The 20,806-nt window shown below is 37.3% G+C and overlaps 1 protein-coding gene across 3 annotated transcripts in view; it reads left to right on the forward strand.

The window, feature by feature from the left end:
* The window catches only part of NADK2 (NAD kinase 2, mitochondrial), a 45,967-nt gene that overhangs the window by 13,706 nt on the left and 11,455 nt on the right, over window positions 1-20,806 (forward strand). For 2 of the 3 annotated variants that reach the window (XM_080803951.1, XM_080803953.1), the window contains exons 3-9: window positions 32-120; window positions 1,391-1,472; window positions 7,777-7,860; window positions 9,247-9,383; window positions 12,218-12,296; window positions 15,461-15,526; window positions 16,850-16,945. In XM_080803951.1, coding sequence (XP_080660077.1) covers window positions 32-120; window positions 1,391-1,472; window positions 7,777-7,860; window positions 9,247-9,383; window positions 12,218-12,296; window positions 15,461-15,526; window positions 16,850-16,945 — 633 coding nt within the window. The remainder of the gene's footprint in view (window positions 1-31; window positions 121-1,390; window positions 1,473-7,776; window positions 7,861-9,246; window positions 9,384-12,217; window positions 12,297-15,460; window positions 15,527-16,849; window positions 16,946-20,806) is intronic. The other variant, XM_080803952.1, reaches the window with a different exon arrangement.

The raw sequence follows: 20,806 nt of genomic DNA on the forward strand, positions 1-20,806 counted from the left end.
ATATTATATAACTTTTATTTTTTTATCTTAGGAATGAGGGAATCGAGGTTCGTCTAGTAAAGAGGAGAGAATATGATGAAGAGATTGTTCGATGGGCAGATGCTGTCATAGCTGCAGGAGGTAAGAGTTTTACAGAGGTAAAGATGTAATACAGAAATGCTCTTTACTATGCATTTCCAGATACCCTGTGGTCTAGCTGTAATGAAGCCTTCTAAATCCTACCACAAGATGCATTTTGGGGTATTTAGGATAAGATTTAAAATATCTGCTGTAGGGGTGCCTGGGTGGCTCAGTGGGTTAGGGCCTCTGCCTTCAGCTCAGGTCGTGATCTCAGGGTCCTGGGATCGAGCCCCGCATCAGGCTCTCTGCTCAGCAGGGAGCATGCTTCCCTTCCTCTCTCTCTGCCTGCCTCTCTGCCTACTTGTGATCTCTGTCAAATAAATAAATAAAATCTTTAAAAAAAATATATCTGCTATATATAACATTTCACTTTTGTAGTGAATGATGTTATTGTGAGGTTCTGTGTCTGTTTCTCTGTGTGTATTTCAAGTGTGCATGTGACTTCAAATAGGATTCAAAAGATGAGTTGTAGCTGTATTTTGGTTTAGTTATGCCAGCCTTAAAAGTTGAAATTGTTGGGGCGCCTGGGTGGCTCAGTGGGTTGAGCCGCTGCCTTCGGCTCGGGTCATGATCTCAGGGTCCTGGGATCGAGTCCCGCATCGGGCTCTCTGCTCAGCAGGGAGCCTGCTTCCCTCTCTCTCTCTCTGCCTGCCTCTCTGCCTACTTGTGATCTCTCTCTGTCAAATAAATAAATAAAATTAAAAAAAAAAAAGTTGAAATTGTTTAAGAGTTCAATGAGATAAATTCCATCCCACTCTGACTCCAATATACTTACAGCTATCTTTCCTGAACTTTATTATTAAGTGGGCATTGTTGCCAGAGCTTTAAATTGATAGCATTTGTTAGAAAAATCTACACTGGACACTTTGTTGGATGTATTCTCTTTAAAATAATGTATGAATTTGGACTGATGTTATGGCAGAAGGACAGAGATTTGGTTAGTAGAATGATAAGGATTGAAGCAGTGGTTCCCAGCTGGGAGCTACCATGGGGCATCCAGAAGGTAGAGACCATGGATATGGCTAAACATCCTGTGATGCACAGGACAGCCCCCCCTTCCCCCAACAAAGAACTATCTGGCCTAAGATGTCAGTCTTGCCACTGTTGAGAAATTCTGGATTAGGGATAGTGGGTAGAAAGGAAGTAGAATGGACTGTGGTGGTCAGCAGGGTGGAGTAGGAGTGTGATTGTTAAAGCAAAAGGACTTGTGTTCAAAATGATTTTAAAAACCAGATTTGTTACAAAACTGGTTATGTTTTATGTCCTTTAGGTGACGGCACGATGCTTCTGGCAGCAAGTAAAGTCTTAGATAGACTTAAACCAGTTATTGGAGTAAACACTGATCCAGAACGGTAAGGAAAAACATGGTATTTTAGTTTGTTGTGTATGTTATACATACAGTTCTTTGCTTTGCATACTGTCTATTTCTGATACATCTTAACTCTGAGGAGCTCTTTATATCCTCCATCGTGCTCACATCGCTGTGCTCTGTTGCTACAGGGAGCTTACTGTGGCGTGTGATGATTAAGTGGAAGGATCACTGCTGCTGGTTATGAATGTTAGGACTGGGTACCAGAAACATTTTAGAGATGAAATTCAGGCATGTACAGTTAATTTCTACTGGTGGTAGAATTTTCTTCTGTGTGGTGGTTTTCAAGGACCTACCTCTCGTGTATAGCTCAGGCATGAGAAATATAAATGCATTTAACTACCATTGGTGGTAGAAAATTATGACATGGGATGAGGAGTCTTCACATTGGACTTCCCAGGTAGTCTGGGAGTAGCACTTTTTGGCAGAATAGAGTTGAGCCCTTGACCTAGTTGGATATTAGTGACCTTTGGTATTGCTGAAAAGGGATGAGTCAATGTCCCATCTTCTGCCCTTCCTTATGTCTCTCATCTACATTCCTTTATGCCTCTGCTGATTTTCTGGGTGATGTCATTGCTTTAACGAAGAGACCAAATCCTGTCACCACTTCTTTTTTTTCTTTCCTCAGCTTCACTGACATTTAGCATCATTCTTCTCCAGCCACCCGCAGCCATGGACTTTATGATCACTTAGAGTTACCCCATAACTTAAATCTTAATTCCACTCTGACCACAGCCTCCTGTCTTTAACAGTAGTCTTACTCCCTCAATCCTACTAAATCTGCCCTTTGGTTTTTAGTGTGTTAAGCCCCTCTATTTTCTTAGTTTTCCGTCACTTCATTCACATGCCTGACAAAATTCTCCTTTCCTTCCTTCCTTCCTTTGTCTCTGTCTCCCTCCTTTCCTTTCCTTTTCCGTTTCTGTTTCCTTTTCCTTTGGGTGGAGGGAGTGCACATGTAAGGTGGGGAAGGAGGTAGAGAGGGGGAGAGAGAATCATAAGCAGGCTCCATGCCTAGTGTGGAGCCCATGAGGGGCTTGATCTCACAGCCCTGAGACAAAATCAAGAATTGGAAGCTTACCCAGCTGAGCCACTCAGGTGCCCCTCTTGCCAAATCTCTTAAACATTTTGTGCCACTGTCTTTCTGTTCAGTCCTGCATCAGTCTATGATCCTTTTTATTCCTTCATCAGCACTGCTGAGGCCATCTAGGCCTGGGGGAATAGAAACTTAAGCTTGGTGGCTTATTTGGGCCCAAATTTACTTTCAGTTTTTCATTTCTGGCACTTAGACCTGGACCCTCAGAGTTGTTCAAGAAAGCTTTCTGTGTGGCTCAGGTCTTCTCTCTTCTTCCCCATGCTCTGCAGTTGCTACTTCAAGGTTATTTAACTGTATGCTTCTTGCCTTCCTTACCCTTTATCCTTCAGCATTAGCCTTCTCTTACCTCATAAAGGAAATGGAAATCACTGGACTTCTCAACTTTTCCCTGGCTTCGAAACAAAATCTTTTTCTGTTATTTGTTCCCTTTCTTCTCCTCCCTCCAGCATGCTTCTTCGGAGTCTAAAAACTTGTTCAAGACTATCCTCTTAAGAAAATGAAATAAATCCTTTACCCTGTGTCTCTCTCTTGGTTATTATTCTTTTTCTTCCTCTTTACCTCAAGCTTGGTATCTCCACTTCCTTACTTAAGTTACTGTTTTGCCATCTTTGCCATCTTTTCTGGTTTGCCTCCAGCCAGTTCATTGACATTCTTTTTGCCTTACCAGTGATGCCCTGGTTACTGAAGTTACTGAACATTTCAGTCCTTGTCTCACTTGATTTCTGGGAAATTTTTGCTTCTTTGTTGCATCTGTAATTCTTTGGCATTTATGACACACCCCTCCCCCCCAATCCTGGTGGCTACTACTTTGTCTCTTTTGGAGGATGTTATATTTAAGTCACTGCTTAAATAATGGTGTCTTCACATATTATCTTCTGGGTCATCTTTTTCTTTAACTTTTTATACCATCTCCAGAGTAACTCATTAATATCTGTAGTTGAACTTAAATGCTGGTGACTCCAAAATATTTATAGCCAGCATTGATCTTGCTTCCACTCTTATCCTTATTTATATTCTCCCCCCACTGCAGCCAGAGTGATCATTTTATGAAAGTTTGATAATATTAAGTGACTTCTGTGCTCAGAATCTTACGGTGGCTCCCCATCTAACCCAGGATAAAAATCTAATTTAAGATTTTTATCTAATCTATCTTATCTAATTTAAAATCTAATTTACTCTGACTCGGGGGTGGGGGGGACCAACTCACCCTGATTTGCCAAGAACTTTCTTAGTTTTAGCACTGAAAGTTCCATGTCCTGGAAAAATTGTCAGTCCCAGGCAAACTGGGACAGTTCATCACCTTAGCTATGACATACAAGACACTACATTTTCTGGTTCCTGATTATTCTCTGTCCTTTCTCCTGTTATTTTTCTCTTTCTTCATGCTATTCTAGCCACACTGTCCTCTACTTGAAAGTATCCAACAGCATTAAAAATGCAACAAGTTGGAAATTCAGGATCCAATGTCTTAGAGCATGGGACCCTGAATCTCCGGGTCATGAGTTTAAGTCTTATATTGGGCATGAAGCCTACTTTAAAAAAAGGGGGGGGCGCACCTGGGTGGCTCAGTGGGTTAAAGCCTCTGCCTTTAGCTCAGGTCATGATCCCAGGGTTCTGGGATTGAGCCCCCTATTGGGCTCTCTGCTTAGCAGGAAGCCTGTTTTGTCCTCCTCTCTCTCTGCCTACTTGTGATCTCTGTCTGTCAAATAAATAAATAAAATCTTTAAAAAAAAAAAAATAGGCAACATGTCTACAAGTGAACCTGTTTCCCTAGCCTTCCCCTAGCATACTTGATGACGGGAATCATAACCTGTGCTGAAGCTGGGACCACCCTGTATGACAGTGGTCTGTGGCTCTAGTGTTGAGTTCTCGGGATCTTAGCTCTGAGTCCATCTCTTGCCATCCTCACTGCTAACTGGGCATAGGCCTTTATAACTGGTTGTTGAAATTACTGCAACAGCTTCCAGTCTTGCTTGTTCCAGCCCATCGATCATACTCTTCATGTTCTTTCCGAAGTACAAATCTGATTGGATCTACTTCTAAATTAAAATCTTCTAGGGTTTTTCCATGATCTTCAGAATACATTGAAAATGCCTTAGTGCTTTTTTAGTTTCACTGAGCCTCTTTTACTCGTGGGTACTCTACTTTCAGAAAAAATTACTGAAGTTCTAGGAACTCCCTACGATTCTTCCTATGGCTGCTTTTTATTTTTTGTTTTTTGTTTTTTTTATTGCATTTTTTGCCCAGTTTTGTTGAGCTATAACTGACAGACTGCGTATATTTAAGGTGTGCTGCAGAATAACTTATATATAATGTGAAATGATTACCACAGTAAACTTAGTTAACGTTTATCATCTCCTATAGATATGAAAGAAAAGTGCTTTTTTTTTTTTTCTGATGAGAACTCTTAGGATCTACTCTTTATAACTCAAATATACAGCAGTGGGAACTATAATTCTTACATTGTGTTGTTACATCTCCAGTATTTGTTTATCTTATAATTAGAGGTTTTTACCTTTGACCACCTTCACCCAGTTCCTCCATCACCCACTTAAGTGCAAATATCAAGTATGAGCATCTGCTAACACCATGGGTGAGGCTTTTCCTCTGGTGAGGAGGTTCATTGATACTTAAAACAGGAGGATGTGAAAGAATACGTGAAAGAGTTCTCCAGAAGGTGTATGTTGTTTTCATGCCCTTACACATGCTGCTTTTTTCTTTTTGCCTAGGGTGCCCTTATACCACTTCCTCGGTTGTTCGGTTGTGTAGTTGTTCATTGGAGACTGGTGCCTCTCCTGGACTCTAATTCTCTGCAGAGAGCGTATTATTTTCTGCTTGGTTGTTGTCTCTTCCATTAGACTATAAATGTCTGAGTATAGGATTGTATTTTAATTCCTCTGTCACTGTTACAGTATTATACATAGTTCATAAGCAATAAACCTTTGAAATGAGTGATTAAATGATCTTAGGGAGTAGGGCTAGGACCTCAACCTAGCTGACTAAATGTTTCCTGAGTGTAAGTAATTGAGATCATTGATTCAGTAATTATTTTTTGATTGCCTTCAGTGTTGATTAATTTATATTTTGGAACTTCTCAATGGCATATTTTTATATCATTAAGAAATTCTTTAGTGATCACATTTTATACAATTTGTTGAAATATATTTTCCTTCAAAAAGCTGGCTTAATACTCATATAAGCATGTGGGAATTTTGAAACTGGCAAGCAGGCAGTACTGCTTCTCCACTTTCTACCTAGAATAATAGGCTTTAGAAGTTCTTTGGTTTCTCTTCTTTTCTCAGGCCAACAATGTATTAAGCCTCCTAGCTTGTTTGGTAATTCAGGTTGCCTGACTTCTTTTTCTTAAGTTACTCTGGTGACTCACAAGCCTTAAATAAGCCCAGAAGTTAATGTTCAACTTAAATTTCCTCTCCTCTGTATTAGTTATCAAATGCTGCATGACAAATCAGACCAGAACTTGGAGGCTTAAACAGTAGTAATCATTTATTATTGCTCATGGTTTCTGTGTATCTGGAATTCAAGAGCTCGTCTGGGTGGTTTGGCTTGAGCTTTCCTATGAGGTTATGGTCAGCAGGGTCTGCAGGGACCCGAAGGCTTAGCTTGGGCTGGAGGATCCCCTTCTAGGATGGTTCACTTACATGGACTCATCTAAATTAAATATATAACTTTGGTTTGTCTTGTTTGTATTCTGCATTCAGTTTATTGAGCCCAATAAATAATTATGACACTTGAATGCTTAATAATTAAAATGGGATAGAAGGCATGTGGAACTAGCCTGCAAGGTAGCTGCCTAGCATTCACACCTTTATGTGGTTCTCTCCCTGCTTCTGTATTCAATCAGGGCTGGCCTGTGTGACCAGTGGAATATGGTATGAAAGTGTGTGGATTCCAAGGCCAGGTCATAAGTGGTATTACAGCTTCTGTATTAGTCTCTTGGATTGCTCATTCTGGGGTAAGTCAGCCAGCATGATGTGAGGATACTCCAGCAGCCCTGAGGAGAGGCTCTCATGGGGAAGAATTGAGGCCTGTTGCCAGTAGCTCCCACCAGTTTGCCAGCCACGTGAGTGAGCCACATTGAAAGTGAATCCTCCAGACCAACTCAGGCCTTCAGGTGCTGACGGCCCTGGCTGACATCTGACTACAATCTCATGAGACATTGTTCTCTGTCCCGGGTGTTGTAGACCGTGGTTGACGCTAGCAGGTACTGTTGTAGCAAATGGCTGTTGATACTCTCTGTACACTTAGCACTGTGTAAAAGTGTTGCAGTGACTATGAAAATTAAAAAACTTGGGGCCTAGTCTAAATTTCAGTGTTGATCCTCACAGAAAAGAAAAAATTGATTTGTCACAACTTTGTAAAAGCCTTTTTTTTCTGCTCTTTATGCTTATAAATTAATGTACAGCGGTTAAGAGTTTGTTTTGCCAAGTCTCCTCAACCTTTCCTTCAAGATCAACGCATCATGTAAATGATGATGATTGAACTTTCTGGATACTGTTCCTCATGTTAGGTGCCACGTTTGCTCATCTTCCTGTATTAACTAAAGGCAATGTTAACACTGTCATTTGTACTTTTTAAAAAAAATATTTGTCTTCTGTGTCAAGCTCTTCACTCCCTGGAGGAAGTTTACCCTCATATATTTGAGTAAATGAAGGATTGCAATCGATTAGCTTTATGATTTCTCTTCATGACTCAGTATCTTAAATGATATTGAAAAGGGATTTATGGTTCACTTTCACATATAGTGTGATTCCTCAGAATAACCTTTTGAGATTAGTGGTTTTATCACCCTTTTAGAGATGAGAAAGCAGATGCTAAAATGACTTGCCCAAAGTTTATAGTTAAATAATTTAAAGGTAGGGTGCAAACACCACCATACCATTACATAATTTTGTAGGGTGATCAGTCGCTGGCAAATGTGGTGTTATTTTTAGTTTCACTGTGATATGGAAACTTTAGTTGTGTGTATTATAGCATTGAAGATGGGTGTAAAACCACTATTTCTATTTGGTCTTTTTGTCTTACTGAAAGTACAGAAAGTTTTGTGGCCAAAAAAATTGAAGTATAGAACAGAAATATATAAAATTTTGTGTCTGGTTTTTGTAGTTTAGTGATACCTTTTGAATTAAGTTTTTCTTTCTTTCCTTTTCTTTATACCACTACAAATCTCTTAAAGGTCTGAGGGTCATTTATGTCTTCCTGTTCGATATACACATTCCTTCCCAGAAGCCTTACAGAAGTTCTATCGTGGTGAGTTCAGGTAGGAATTTCTTACAGCTGTTTTATAAATATCTTCATGTGCCACTAGAAATGCTGTTGAACAGAACAAGTTAGATAATATTTGGCTTAGTGCATAGTTATGTATTACTCTTTATGGCTACTGTTATTAGCTTAGTCACACAAACCTCTACCTTTCTTCTAGTCCAACTGGAACTATGTAGAGAAACGCTAACAAAACTCACTTGGCCTGTAACCCAACTGCAAGTGGAGGGGTTTTCTCTGTCACTGAGATAGAGGCCATGTTTCTGTTTTCTTAATGTTGTTACATGTTCTTAGCAGTTTGGTACAAGGGTAGTTATACTACTGGCTAAAACTAAGTGTTCAAATTCTCTGAGATTTTATATTTTTAACCCCCTCTTCCATCCAGAATGGCTGAGGGTTGGATTTACTCCACCATTCTGAGGTTCCTGGGATGTTTATTTTACATATTAAGTGTTTCTCAGGTAGGGGGATGTTTTGTCATACTTCTTTCACTTAATTTGTTCAGTGGTCAGGCTATTCTGAAAAGAGAAGCGTGGAGGGAGGAGCTGAGATGGGGCTGGTGATTGTAGTAGAGAGCACCAAGTTGGACGACTTTTTATTTCCTGACTTGGACTAGATTTTTACTGTTTGAGAAAGCGCTTTGTCTGCTTTTTTTTTTTTTTTTAAATTGTATGAAATTTTGATTTCTGGAATCACTAGTAATGATTCTAGTTTCTGATCATTTCAAAAGTTTGGCACCTCTACAAATGTCCAGTTAATAGCTACCAAGTGGGAGTATATTTTTATATACTAATCTAGCAAAATCCGTCCCACTGGCTTTTTGATACATCAGTTTTTGGTTTTGAAATCAATTATACCTAATTTTTTTCCTTCTCTCAAAAATGTCTTAAGTTTTAGGTGTAATCTTAAATGTTATAAAATTTGTCATTGATTTCTTTTTTATTGTAAAAAGAATCATTATAGAACTCTAGGAGAGGGAGTTTTGTCTGACCATCTTAACACAATAATTGTTTTAATCTCAGAGTGCTGTTTTGTTTTTTGTTTTGTTTTGTTTTTGCATGTTATACTTTTGTATGAGCGAAACACAGCTATATCTAACTCAGTACCTTAGATTTAATGGATACTTAATAAGGAATTTGACTTTAATTCAAGTTATGTGGGAGATTTTGTACAAATATGAGATATTTGTATTATTTTTGAAAAGAGAACTAAATCTCTGAATTTGTCTTTGAGGAGGAACCTTTGAGTTTTAGGTGTTTCTGGTATAATTTGTTCGTGGAATAACTAGGTTTTTAACATGAATTTTTTAATTCGGTGAAATTATAATGCCTCATCCTAAGTTTACTTTATCTTAACATATTTGGTTTTCCTTCACTCTTCTAAGGTGGTTATGGAGGCAGCGAATCAGGTTGTACCTTGAAGGGACTGGCATAAACCCTGTTCCTGTGGACCTTCATGAACAGCAGCTAAGTTTGAATCAACATAGCAGAGCCTTCAACATTGAAAGAGTTCATGATGAAAGTAAGTTGATTGGGAATTAGATATGTTTGGGCAATATTTAACTTCTTGTTCCTTTTGACTTCCAATTTCTAGAAGTAATAATTTATAATTCAGTTATTTGGGGATTTTAGTACTACTGACCACATTTAAGAAAATACAGTGAACTAATTCAGGTGTAGAATGTAATATGACTAGGGGCGCCTGGGTGGCTCAGTGGGTTAAAGCCTCTGCCTTCGGCTCAGGTCATGATCCCAGGGTCCTGGGATCGAGCCCCACATTGGGCTCTCTGCTCTGTGGAGAGCCTGCTTTCTCCTCTCTCTCTCTGCCTGCCTCTCTGCCTACTTGTGATCTCTGTCTGTCAAATAAATAAATAAATAAATCTTTTTAAAAAAATGTAATATGACTAGATATGCAAATAAGAAGTGTATTTCCAGAAGAAATGTTTTCTAGGATGGGTTTGAAAACTTGTTGATTATGAAAGAATTATAAAATGTCTAAGAGAATAGTTGATATTTAAGGAAAGATTCTTGGCATTAATCTTAAAATGTCAAAAAAACCCAGTAGAAATAAATGAACTAATCTGTAGATTTCTTAATAATTATACATTTGTATAGTCATATTTAAATATATCTACCATATCGGCACCTGGGTGGCTCAGTTGGTTGGGCGGCTGCCTTCAGCTTGGGTCATGATCTCAGGATCCTGGGACTGAGTCTCACATTGGGCTTCCTGCTCAGCAGAGAGCCTGCTTTTCCCTCTCCCTCTGCCTGTGCTCTGCCTATTTACATGCTCTCTTTGTCAAATAAATAAATAAATAAAAATCTTAAAATCAGTCAATCTCTCGTAGTTGTTGATTTAAACATTTTTGTTGGGAATTGCATTGCAGCCTTAAGATTTGTGTTTCAGACATCTCTGTAAGCTGCTAAGATATTAGTATAAGGCGATAATGCAGTTTTTTTTTTTTTTTAATGTTAAGCAGAATTCTCAGTTTTCTAGATTGTAATTTAGCTATATTGTCCTACTTTTTCCAGTAATTTTAAGACTTTCATGATACAGGAAGACCCCAAGAGATATACTAAATATCTGTGGACTGTATAAAAGGATACTTTTTTTTTTCCTCCTGTGTTTCATTTCTTGGCTAAACTTAGCAGGAAAAGCTACCTTTACATACCTACGTTTTCTCTGTCTTGTCTCATTATTTTCAGAGTTTTTCATGGTGATATATAGCATTATAAGGTTGGGCTATTCTTTAATTATGTGTCCATGTCATGTTTTAAGGATTTTAAAATTTTAGTTGGAAATCTTACTTTATTCCTAGCCAAAAGAATTTATTGCTATCACCGGAGATGTTCAAGATTTGGCTCTGAAATTCAGCAGCTTTATAAGAAAGCTATGGATTGTTCTTCAGAGATTCATTGCTCAGATTCCTGTCTCAGATTTACTGTTTAGTTTTACAAACTAAGTTTATATACACACACACACACACACACACACACACACATATATATATATTTCACATAGTTATTAACTAAGTAAGAAACAAAATCACATAGTTATTAACTAAGTAACATCCAGGATGTTCACATCTAATTAATGGCACTTCTAGAAAAAGAAGAGAAAATGTTCAAAAAAATAATAGAAATTTTTCAAAACGTAGGCACCATTCTTTGAATTGAAAGGACCCACAAATATTTAGCATAACTAATGGTAAAAGATTTCATACCAAGGTATGTCAGAATACTAGGGATAAAATAAAGCTCCTGTAATTTCCAGAGAGGAAGTGGTGGTGATGATTGTGGCCATTATTTTATACAGGAAGAATCTGGAATCAATAGTTTCTGATTTCTCAGTAGTAACACTGGAAATTACTAAGGTTATTGTAATATTTTTGTTAGTAACAATTACATGATATTTATGTTGTCCAGACACTACTTTAGAGGGCTTTTTTGTGAGCGTGCTTTTTGTTTTTTGATAGCTTTATTTTGTGAGGAAAAAAATTAGAAAGATTTCAAGGTATATCTTATTTTTTCTATTTAAATTCTCATCACAGTGGTAGGAAACATTTATTAGGAAGCCACCATTTGGAATTTTGGAATAGAAGAGTAGGTATGATATTAATAAATATGTCACTGTGTTTGATACCTGATTTAGCTTTCTAGTTTAGAACAGGATTATAGAAAAAAACACGTTTTAGTTTTTCGTTTTTTTTTTTTTTTTAACTTTTCAGCTTAAAAAAAGATACTGGACTGTATTTGTGTACAAGTTAGTAAGGAATACATTTTTATTACCTGTACACTTTCAAGGGAAGGTAGGTTTGGTTTATTATTATTTTTAAACTTTCATCACAAACCAGTAACTAGATGTGGCAGTGTTCCTCCAGTGCTACTGCTGCTAAAAATGCTCTTGAGGTTTTCTATTTGAGGGGAAAAAAAAAATCTGATCTCTAATGTATAACCAATTTGGTTTCTAATATAGCCATGCATGTAATTTGCTGCTTAAATCCAAAGTGGCTCCTGTGGAAGGAAGTACTTGATTATTTCCATATCTGAAGCTTTCAGAGGAAAATTAAGTGTGACAACAAGAATCTTATGGGATGGATAAGTATATTTCATCACTCTTGAAAAATTGTTTCAAGAAGAATTAAGGTTTATTTTGGAGAGAGAGGCTGCATTGGAGGTATGTTAGGTGATTTTGAGGTTCCTTATGAACACTAAATACGATTTAACTTCTGTGTTAATAATGTTAAAGTATGGATTCTATTGAAACAAAAGTATGAATATATTAATGTTCTGTAAAATCTTAAGTCCTAACTTTCTGAAATTTTAACAAGTTGTTTTTCTTTTCATTATTAATAGGACCTGAGGCTTCGGGACCCCAGCTTTTGCCAGTGAGGGCACTAAATGAAGTCTTCATTGGGGAGAGTCTATCATCCAGGTACTTTTTGCTTTTAAACCTGTCTTCTTGAGTTTGGAATTTCATGTTTTAGTATTTTTTAGATATTTGATCTCTACACCCTATGTATTGTGAATAATTAATATGGTATAAGTGCTAGAAATGAATTATTTAATGAAATTTTCCAAAATCTTCTCACACATTTATAATACATGTTAAGAGGAAAGAAGGTTCTATGAGCAAAAAAGTTTGTGACACCCTAGGTTAAAGTTATTCAGGTTCCATTACTATAGAGCCTTTAGTCTGTCATATAGGTGCTTTATAAATGTTTAAGAGAGTGGTATACTAGGCATACATTTGCAGTTGTTATAGAACTTTTATAGACAGTCCATATTAAAACTTTCCAACTAATTATCTTAATAATGTCCCTTAAGGCTGATTTGTTTGCTTATTTTTTATCTAGGATCCAGTTAAGGATTATGCATTTTGTTTGGCTATCATGGCCCTTTATAATTAAGAATTGTTCCTTAGTCCCACCCCTGTTTTGTCATTTCTGATATTAATATTTTTGCATAGTTTAAGCCATTTGGTTTGAAACATAATTAGATATGTATGATTTTTCTTTCTCTGCATGATAAGATTCAGACTAAACACTTTTGGCAGGAATACCGCTTGGTGGTAATTATATCCTATATGCAATATCATAAGCCAAGTGTATTGACAGTGTAAGATTTGTAACCATTATTAGCAAAACTAAGGTTAATAAAGTTCTTCATTAGGACTATAAACGTATAGTATGATTTTTATTACTGATGAAATCCGTTTTGTGGGTGTTGAATATAATTTGCCTAAAATGGTCAGAATTTTTTTCAAAAACTTTCATATATTAGTTACCAGTTATAAAATGACAGCCATAATGTAAAGCTAATTAAACTCTTGGTCGTCATTTAGAACTTGCCTTCTCATTTTTGTAGATATAAGTAAATTAGGAGTGGAAAATTAGAGCTGAGTCTCTGTCCCACGTTGCTGCTGTTAGAACCATGTGACCCTCTGAAGGTCATGTAGTTGATTCCCTAGTTTACTGAGAGTTCCATATATTCTGAAATTCTGTTTGTTGACCTGTCTTTTCATAAGAAGTTTAATTATGATGAGAAATATTTGTCTTAATTAAAAAAGACATCCATGTTTTAGCCAGTGACTCAGTACCGAAAACAGTACAAGGCTTGATTTAGTAGAATGCTTTGAATAATTTTTTTCAGTTGTAATTATTTTGATTAATGTAATTTATTGTGTATCTGCTACCTGCTATATGCAAGTCACTAGGGATATAAAGAAAGATAAAGGTAGTAGTAGCATCTTATTTTTTTGGAGGGTGATAAAATACATAATTTTTAGAAGTATTTAAAAGTAAAATCCTGGGCACCTCGGTGGCTCAGTGGGTTAAAGCCTCTGCCTTCGGCTCAGGTCATGATCCCAGCGTCCTGGGATCGAGCCCCACATCGGGCTCTCTGCTCTGCAGGGAGCCTGCTTTCTCCTTTCTCTCTGCCTGCCTCTCTGCCTACTTGTGATCTCTGTGAAATAAATAAATAAAATCTTTAAAAGTAAAATCCTTTGAAGGAATCAAAAATATATTCTTTAAAGAACATAAGGTGTAAATACATTTAACATAGTAGTAAGACTCATGCTATACATAAAATGTTTTCTTTTGCTCGATATCAAGTTTGAAGCAATATGGAAATGAATAATGGATAATTTTGTGACAGAGAAGGCAGGAATAATTAGTGATATAATCTAATCATGATTACTAAAAACATAAGGCAGAGAGCAACAACTTTAAATGAAATTGAAGAATGTCTACATTAAATGACAAATGAAATCTTGCCACTTTTAACAGCAGGGATAGACCTAGAGGGTATTACACTAAGTGAAATAAGTCAAAGACAGTTACCATGTGATTTCACTCATTTGTGGATTTTTTTTTTTTTTTTTTTAAAGATTTTATTTATTTATTTGTCAGAGAGAGAGAGAGCGCGAGCGAGCATAGGCAGACAGAGTGGCAGAGGGAGAAGCAGGCTCCCTGCGGGGCAAGGAGCCCGATGTGGGACTCGATCCCAGGACGCTGGGATCATGACCCGAGCCGAAGGCAGCTGCTTAACCAACTGAGCCACCCAGGTGTCCCTCATTTGTGGATTTTAAGAAAACAAAACAAATAGAAAAAAGAGAAAAAAGCAGACTTAAATATAGAGAACAAATTGGTGGTTGCCAGAGGGGGGCAGGGGGTTGCATTAAGAGTGTACTTAGCTTGATAAGCGCTGAGGAATGTGTACAATTGTTGAGTTACTATGTTGTATACCTGAAACTAATATAACACTATATGTTAATTAAACTTGAATAAAAAATAAAATGACAAAGGTAAAAATGTTTTGTGATTTTTATGCTGATTCTAGAGAAGCCATTTAATGGCTTATGTTAATTCTTTATGTATTTTAAAGGTTATAAACTTCTAAGAGCTTCTACTAGTGTTGCTTTGTAATTTGTACTTACTAAAAATCAAATAACTTATAAAAGGAAGAAAACTGGGATCGATTGACAGACTTCTGGGAATTGAGTGAAGGCCCACTAGATTTGGGATTGAATGTTTTTCCTGTGGCAGCGGTAATTTGGTTGGTTTATCTCCTAAATGTCTGATGCTGCTGCTTTTTGTATTGAGCCTCACCTTGTATCCTTACTAAGATTAGGACTGCGGTGGGTTCGCTTCCAATGCTCTTGGGAGAGTTTTCACTCTAGGAGGTATTAGAACTTATTTTTAAGAGATCTGTGACTGAGACCCTTAGGCAGAAAGGCAACGAATACTTACTGGATACCGGCTTTGCGTCCGGCTTTGTGCATATTGTACGTATTACATTACACGCGCATAGCAGCCCTGTGAGAAGGGTAGTTGTGTGTATCAGTGAAAAAGTTGAGATTTGGAGGATTCACATAACTTGCGCACGGTCCTATCATTAGTTAGCCTCAGAACTGTCATGTATACCCAGTATTTCTGGTTCCAGATCCTGTATTGAGGCTTCACTTTGCCTTGAAAACTTAAGGGCTTTGCTTGGAAAATATGAAGTGCAGCAATATTATTCCTGCCTCATTTATAATGTTCTTAGATTTAAGAACATTTTAAAGGCCCAATTTTTTTTTTCTTTTCTATTCTAACCTAGAATGTCTTATTCTTGGGCTGTAGCAGTGGACAATTTAAGAAGAAGTATACCCACTCTAAAGGGACTGTGAGTTTTATTGCTGCCTTAAAAAAATAATTTCCCTGAAACAAAAATTCTGAGTTGACTAATCTTGATAAACCTGCATGTGAGAATGACACTAAATTTTGCTCATTGTTTTGGGCTCAACACCCCTCATCTGACTATACTTTTCTTCCTCTCCACCTGTTTCTCTTCTATCCCCACTTACCTCTAATCTCATTTGTTTTTATGTGATTCTGGCATAACAGCAGCCGTTCCTATAGAGTTGACTAGCTTATCTGAATGTAATAGGCTCCTATTATGCCTAAAATTCCTAGTTTTCTAGGAAGACATAACAAAGCTATGAAATAGATTAAATGTGAATGTAAGGCCTGCTATCTTTTATGAAGAATGGTGACTTCAGAGAAAATGTGAAAAGTAGTTGTGCCATGTAAAATGTTTGCAGATTGAGTTTGGTAGGAGAATTGAGGGTTAAAATAAGAGATAAATTATCCATTGAGTGTTAGTGTTTGCAAGCATGTCTAATAATTGTCATTACTGGAAAAGCTGTATTAAGAATTTAACTTTTTTATTTGCTGGACAAAAATAATCCAGTGTTGATCAATGACACCATTATTTAATATAAAGTTTTACAAAATAGGCTTTTACATGTTTCAAGAGTTTTTTTGAATAATTGCAAATTTATATGTTCAAGATAAAGAATAGTGTCATTTTTGCTGGTGTCAGAAAAACCCATTTGATTTCATATTTCTGAAATACTCGAAGAAATAGAAATCTTTAAAGAAATTACAATTCTAGTTTATTCCTAGTTTTGTCCACCAATGCAGTACTGGTTGAGAATTTTCTTTAGAACTTTATCTCTCTTAGCTTATTCTCAATTCAAAAGGCATGTTAGTATATAACTTAAACCCAAGTTGAGCAGAAACTTTTGGCAACTTGAAGGGTTAGATACAGACTTGGGGTGATCAAGGACTGGACTAGCTACCAAGAATGAAACTCACCTAAAAATGGCATTTCCTTTTTGAATTCTGAAATAAGGCTCTGTATGTGTTAGATTCTATAAAAACTGTAGAAGATATGGTAGGTAAAAATTTACCAGGAGCCCTTGTTTGAAATGTTAAAATATTGATAGAAACCATATGGATCAGAGAGGGATGGAAATATGCAGATTTTTTTTTTTTTAACTTTTTCACTTAATCGGTATTAGTATCATGGTGTGTGTGCCTATTAAGTCAGGTATGTCTAAGTCAAGCTGGCCCACTTACATTTCATTAGTTCTGGAAAAATGTTTGTATTATTTACTGTGAGCCATAAGTTCAGCAAATCCAGTTTTATATTCTCAATTCATAGGGCTTCCTACTATGAGATTTCAGTTGATGATGGTCCATGGGAAAAACAGAAGAGTTCAGGGCTCAATTTGTGTACTGGAACAGGATCAAAGGCCTGGTGAGTAACTTGGTATGTTGCTTATTGACTTTTGTGAAATATTTTAAGTAATGTAATTTACTTGAGGCTGCACATCGGTGTATTTAAAGCCTCTGATACTCAAAAGGTAGTCTGGTAGTGTTATGTTGTTTGGCTCACTTTCTGCTTGACTCATCAGTTGGGTCCAGAAGTCCTGCCCTGACTTCTTAGATTAGATCTGTAGCCTGGATTTGGTCATTATTTAGCCTGTTGCACTACGTTTGTAAAGAGAAAAAAGAAAATGAGAATGTTTTGGGGGACTGTAGGTTTTTGTTTTTGTTTCTGTTTTTAATGAAAAATATTTGAAATAATAAAGCAAGTACAGTAACAACAGCAAAATGTCCTGGAAGTTTGTGCAGCAAAGGCCTTGGGCTCCTATATCTTCTTTACCCTCTCACCTCTCTCTGGGTAATCCCTGCTGCTTCTTGGCTATATACATGCAGATGCCTCCCAGACTCATCCGTAGTTCGTCTCCTGAGCACAAACTCCTATCCTAAAATTACCTGCTAGAGAGGGTAATAGACCTTCAAATTCAACACATTCAAAACTAAATATATTATCTTCAGGTTTTTATTCCTGTGATCCCTGTATTCCTAAATAGGATGACTGTTACCCTGAGTTCATGCTCTAGAGAAAAAGCATTACTCCCCCAATCCTTGTCTTAGTTTTGAGTCTCCCTGGTCTCCCCCTTACACATCCCAGCCTCTGAATCCTGCTTGTCACACTTCTGAAGTCCTTGCCCCTCTTTTTCAATTTCTCCTGCTATTTCTTTGGTCCAGGCCTCCTAACTTTTTAGTGAATATTCTTTGTGCCTTACCCTTTATTCTCCAGGCTGTCATCCATACTGCCAACAGAGTAGTATTTCTAAAATGTAGAAAAATTTGGCTGTATCCCTTCTGTGCTATAAAAGTTTCATTTACTTCTGACTGTGTTCAGATTATTCAGTCTGTATGTCAGATCCTTTAAATATGACCTAAGGAACCTTCGCAGCCTACTGCTGTCCTGCCCTCATCCGCCAGCATGCTGGGCACTCTGCAGGCTACTTGTGATGCTCTGCACAACATGCTCGCTCAGACTTTTTGTGTTTGCTCAGTGCAGCTTCTTCCTGCATTGAATGCCTGAACGTTCTCCACTTTCCATCCCCCGGCTGAAAAATCCAGTCTTCAGATGTCACTCTCTGTAGGAAATCTCTACTAGGATCTAGTGCATCAGCATAATGAACCGTCTTTTGGTGCATCCCTTGCACTTTTTCCTCCTAGCACTATTATAGCACTTACCGCATTCTTCTCTGCCCAGCTGACACCCAGCCAGTTCAAGCAACGGGAGGCATTGGGAATGGTGACTTGTGGTTTTGTGTTATGTATGTGTGTGTGTATTTTTTTTTCCCTCCCTTAATTTTTTGTGTGTATAGCCCGTTCCTAATACATATTCACTCATTTTTTTTAAATGACTACATGTTCACAAATACAGCAGATAACAGTACTTATTAAACTGTGATTTTAAGTTTGGATAGTTTAAAATGGAGTAATGCTTTTTCAGCATTACTTTTTAAAACTTTTTATTGTGGAAAAATTTGAGTAGACCAAATAGTATAATCAATATCCATGTACCCATTAGCCAGTTTCAATAATTATTAACACATGCCAATTGTTTACTCTGTTCCCCTGATGTCTCCTTTTGTCTTACATTATTTGGAGTTAATTTTCAGACACCATATTCATTCATAAGTACTTCATAACTTCACATCTTTTAAAAAGAAATCCTCATCTTTGTCAAATAAATGAACCTTTGGAGAAAAATGAGAAGTGCTATTTAAAGATTGGTAAAGATCTTATTTTCCTGAGGGCTAGTGAGAACTGTATTTATTTTAAAGATTTTATTTATTTATTTTATTTGTCAGAGAGAGAGAGAGAGGGAGCGCATAAGCAGGCAGAGTGGCAGGCAGAGGTGGAGAGAGAAGCAGGCTCCCCGCTGAGCAAGGAGCCGGTTGCGGGATTTGATCCCAGAACCCCGGGATCATGACCTGAGCCAAAGGCAGTGGCTTAACTGACTGAGCCACCCAGGTGTCCTGACAACTATATTTCTAAAGTGACTTTTTTTTTTTGTAATTTTATTTCTTTCCATGTTCCAAGATTCATTGTTTATGTACCAAACCCAGTGCTCCATGCAATATGTGCCCTCCATAATACCCACCTCCACGCTCACCCAACCCCCCACCCCCCTCCTCTCCAAAATCCTCAGTTTGTTTCTGAGTCCACAGTCTCTCATGGTTCGTCTCCCCCTCTGATTTCCTCCAACTAACTTCTCTCCATCTCCCCATGTCCTCCGTGTTATTCGTTATGCTCCACAAGTAAGTGAAACCATACGATAATTGACTCTATCTGCTTGAATTATTTCACTCAGCATAATCTCCTCCAGTCCCGTCCATGTTGATATAAAGTTGGGTATTCATCCTTTCTGATGTAGGCATAATACTCCATTGTATATATGGACTATATCTTCTTTATCCATTCATCTGTTGAAGGGCATCTTGGCTCTTTCCATAGTTTGGCGACTATGGTCATTGCTGCTATGAACATTGGGGTACAGATGGCCCTTTTCACTACATCTGTATCTTTGGGGTAAATATCCAGTAGTGCAACTGCAGGGTCATAGGTAAGCTCTATTTTTAATTTCTTAGGGAATTTCCACACTATTCTCCAAAGTAGCTGTACCAACTTGCACCCCCACCAACACTGTAAGAGGGTTCTCCTTTCCAACAGTTGTTGAATACTGTCTTGTTAATTTTGGCCATTCTAACTGGTGTAAGGTGGTATCTCAATGTGGTTTTGATTTGAATCTCCCAGATGGCTAATGATGATGAACATTTTTTCATGTGTCTGTTAGCCATTTGTATGTCTTCTTTGGAGAAGTGTCTATTCACATCTTCTGCCCATTTTTTGATGTGATTATCTGTTTTGTGTGTGTTGAGCTTGAGGAGTTCTTTATAGATCTTGGATATCAGCTCTTTGTCTATATTGTCATTTGCAAATATCTTCTCCCATTCCGTGGGTTGCCTCTTTGTTTTGTGGACTGTTTCCTTTGCTCTGCAGAAGCTTTTGATCTTGATGAAGTCCCAAAGGTTCATTTTTATTTTTGTTCCCTTTGCCTTTGGAGAAGTGTCTTGAAAGAAGTTGCTGTGGCCCATGTCGAAGAGGTTACTGCCTATGTTCTTCTCTAGGATTTTGATAGATTCCTGTGTCACGTTGAAGTCTTTTATCCATTTCGAGTTGATCTTTGTGTATGGTGTAAGAGAATGGAAACTCGACCATTTTCACACCATAAACAAAGACACACTCCAAAATGACTTTTATCAATAATTGTTTGAAAAAATAAATTTAATAATCTAATGTTATAAAATTATTGTGTAACACGCTCATAAAATGAAAACATCACAGTTAACTGCTTTAATTTATCATAACATCTTTTCTGCTCACTGCGATGTGTTACTTATTGAAAACCGTATTGAGAATCAGAAATGGTTTCTTAGATCCTTCTCCTTCCAGTATTCTGATTCCTCCCCCCGACCCCCAAAGTGGTCAAAGTGGTATAATTGAAAAGCACTAGCCTGGAAGTTAGAGCCTGGGCTAAACCACTAACTAGCCTTGTGATCTTGTACAAGTTTCCTTTTCGGCAAAGTGAGGGGAAATGGAACAGATAAAATAAGATTACTTTAGCTGTGAAGTGTGTAAACCTGGTGATTCACAGACCTGTACCCCTGGGGCTAATAATACATTATATGTTTATTAAAAAATTATAAAAAAATAAGATTACTTTATCTTCTGATTCTGTAGGTTCTGATGT

Source organism: Martes martes, assembly GCF_963455335.1.
Source record: "Martes martes genome assembly, chromosome: 5".
In the NCBI taxonomy this organism is placed as follows: domain Eukaryota; kingdom Metazoa; phylum Chordata; class Mammalia; order Carnivora; family Mustelidae; genus Martes; species Martes martes.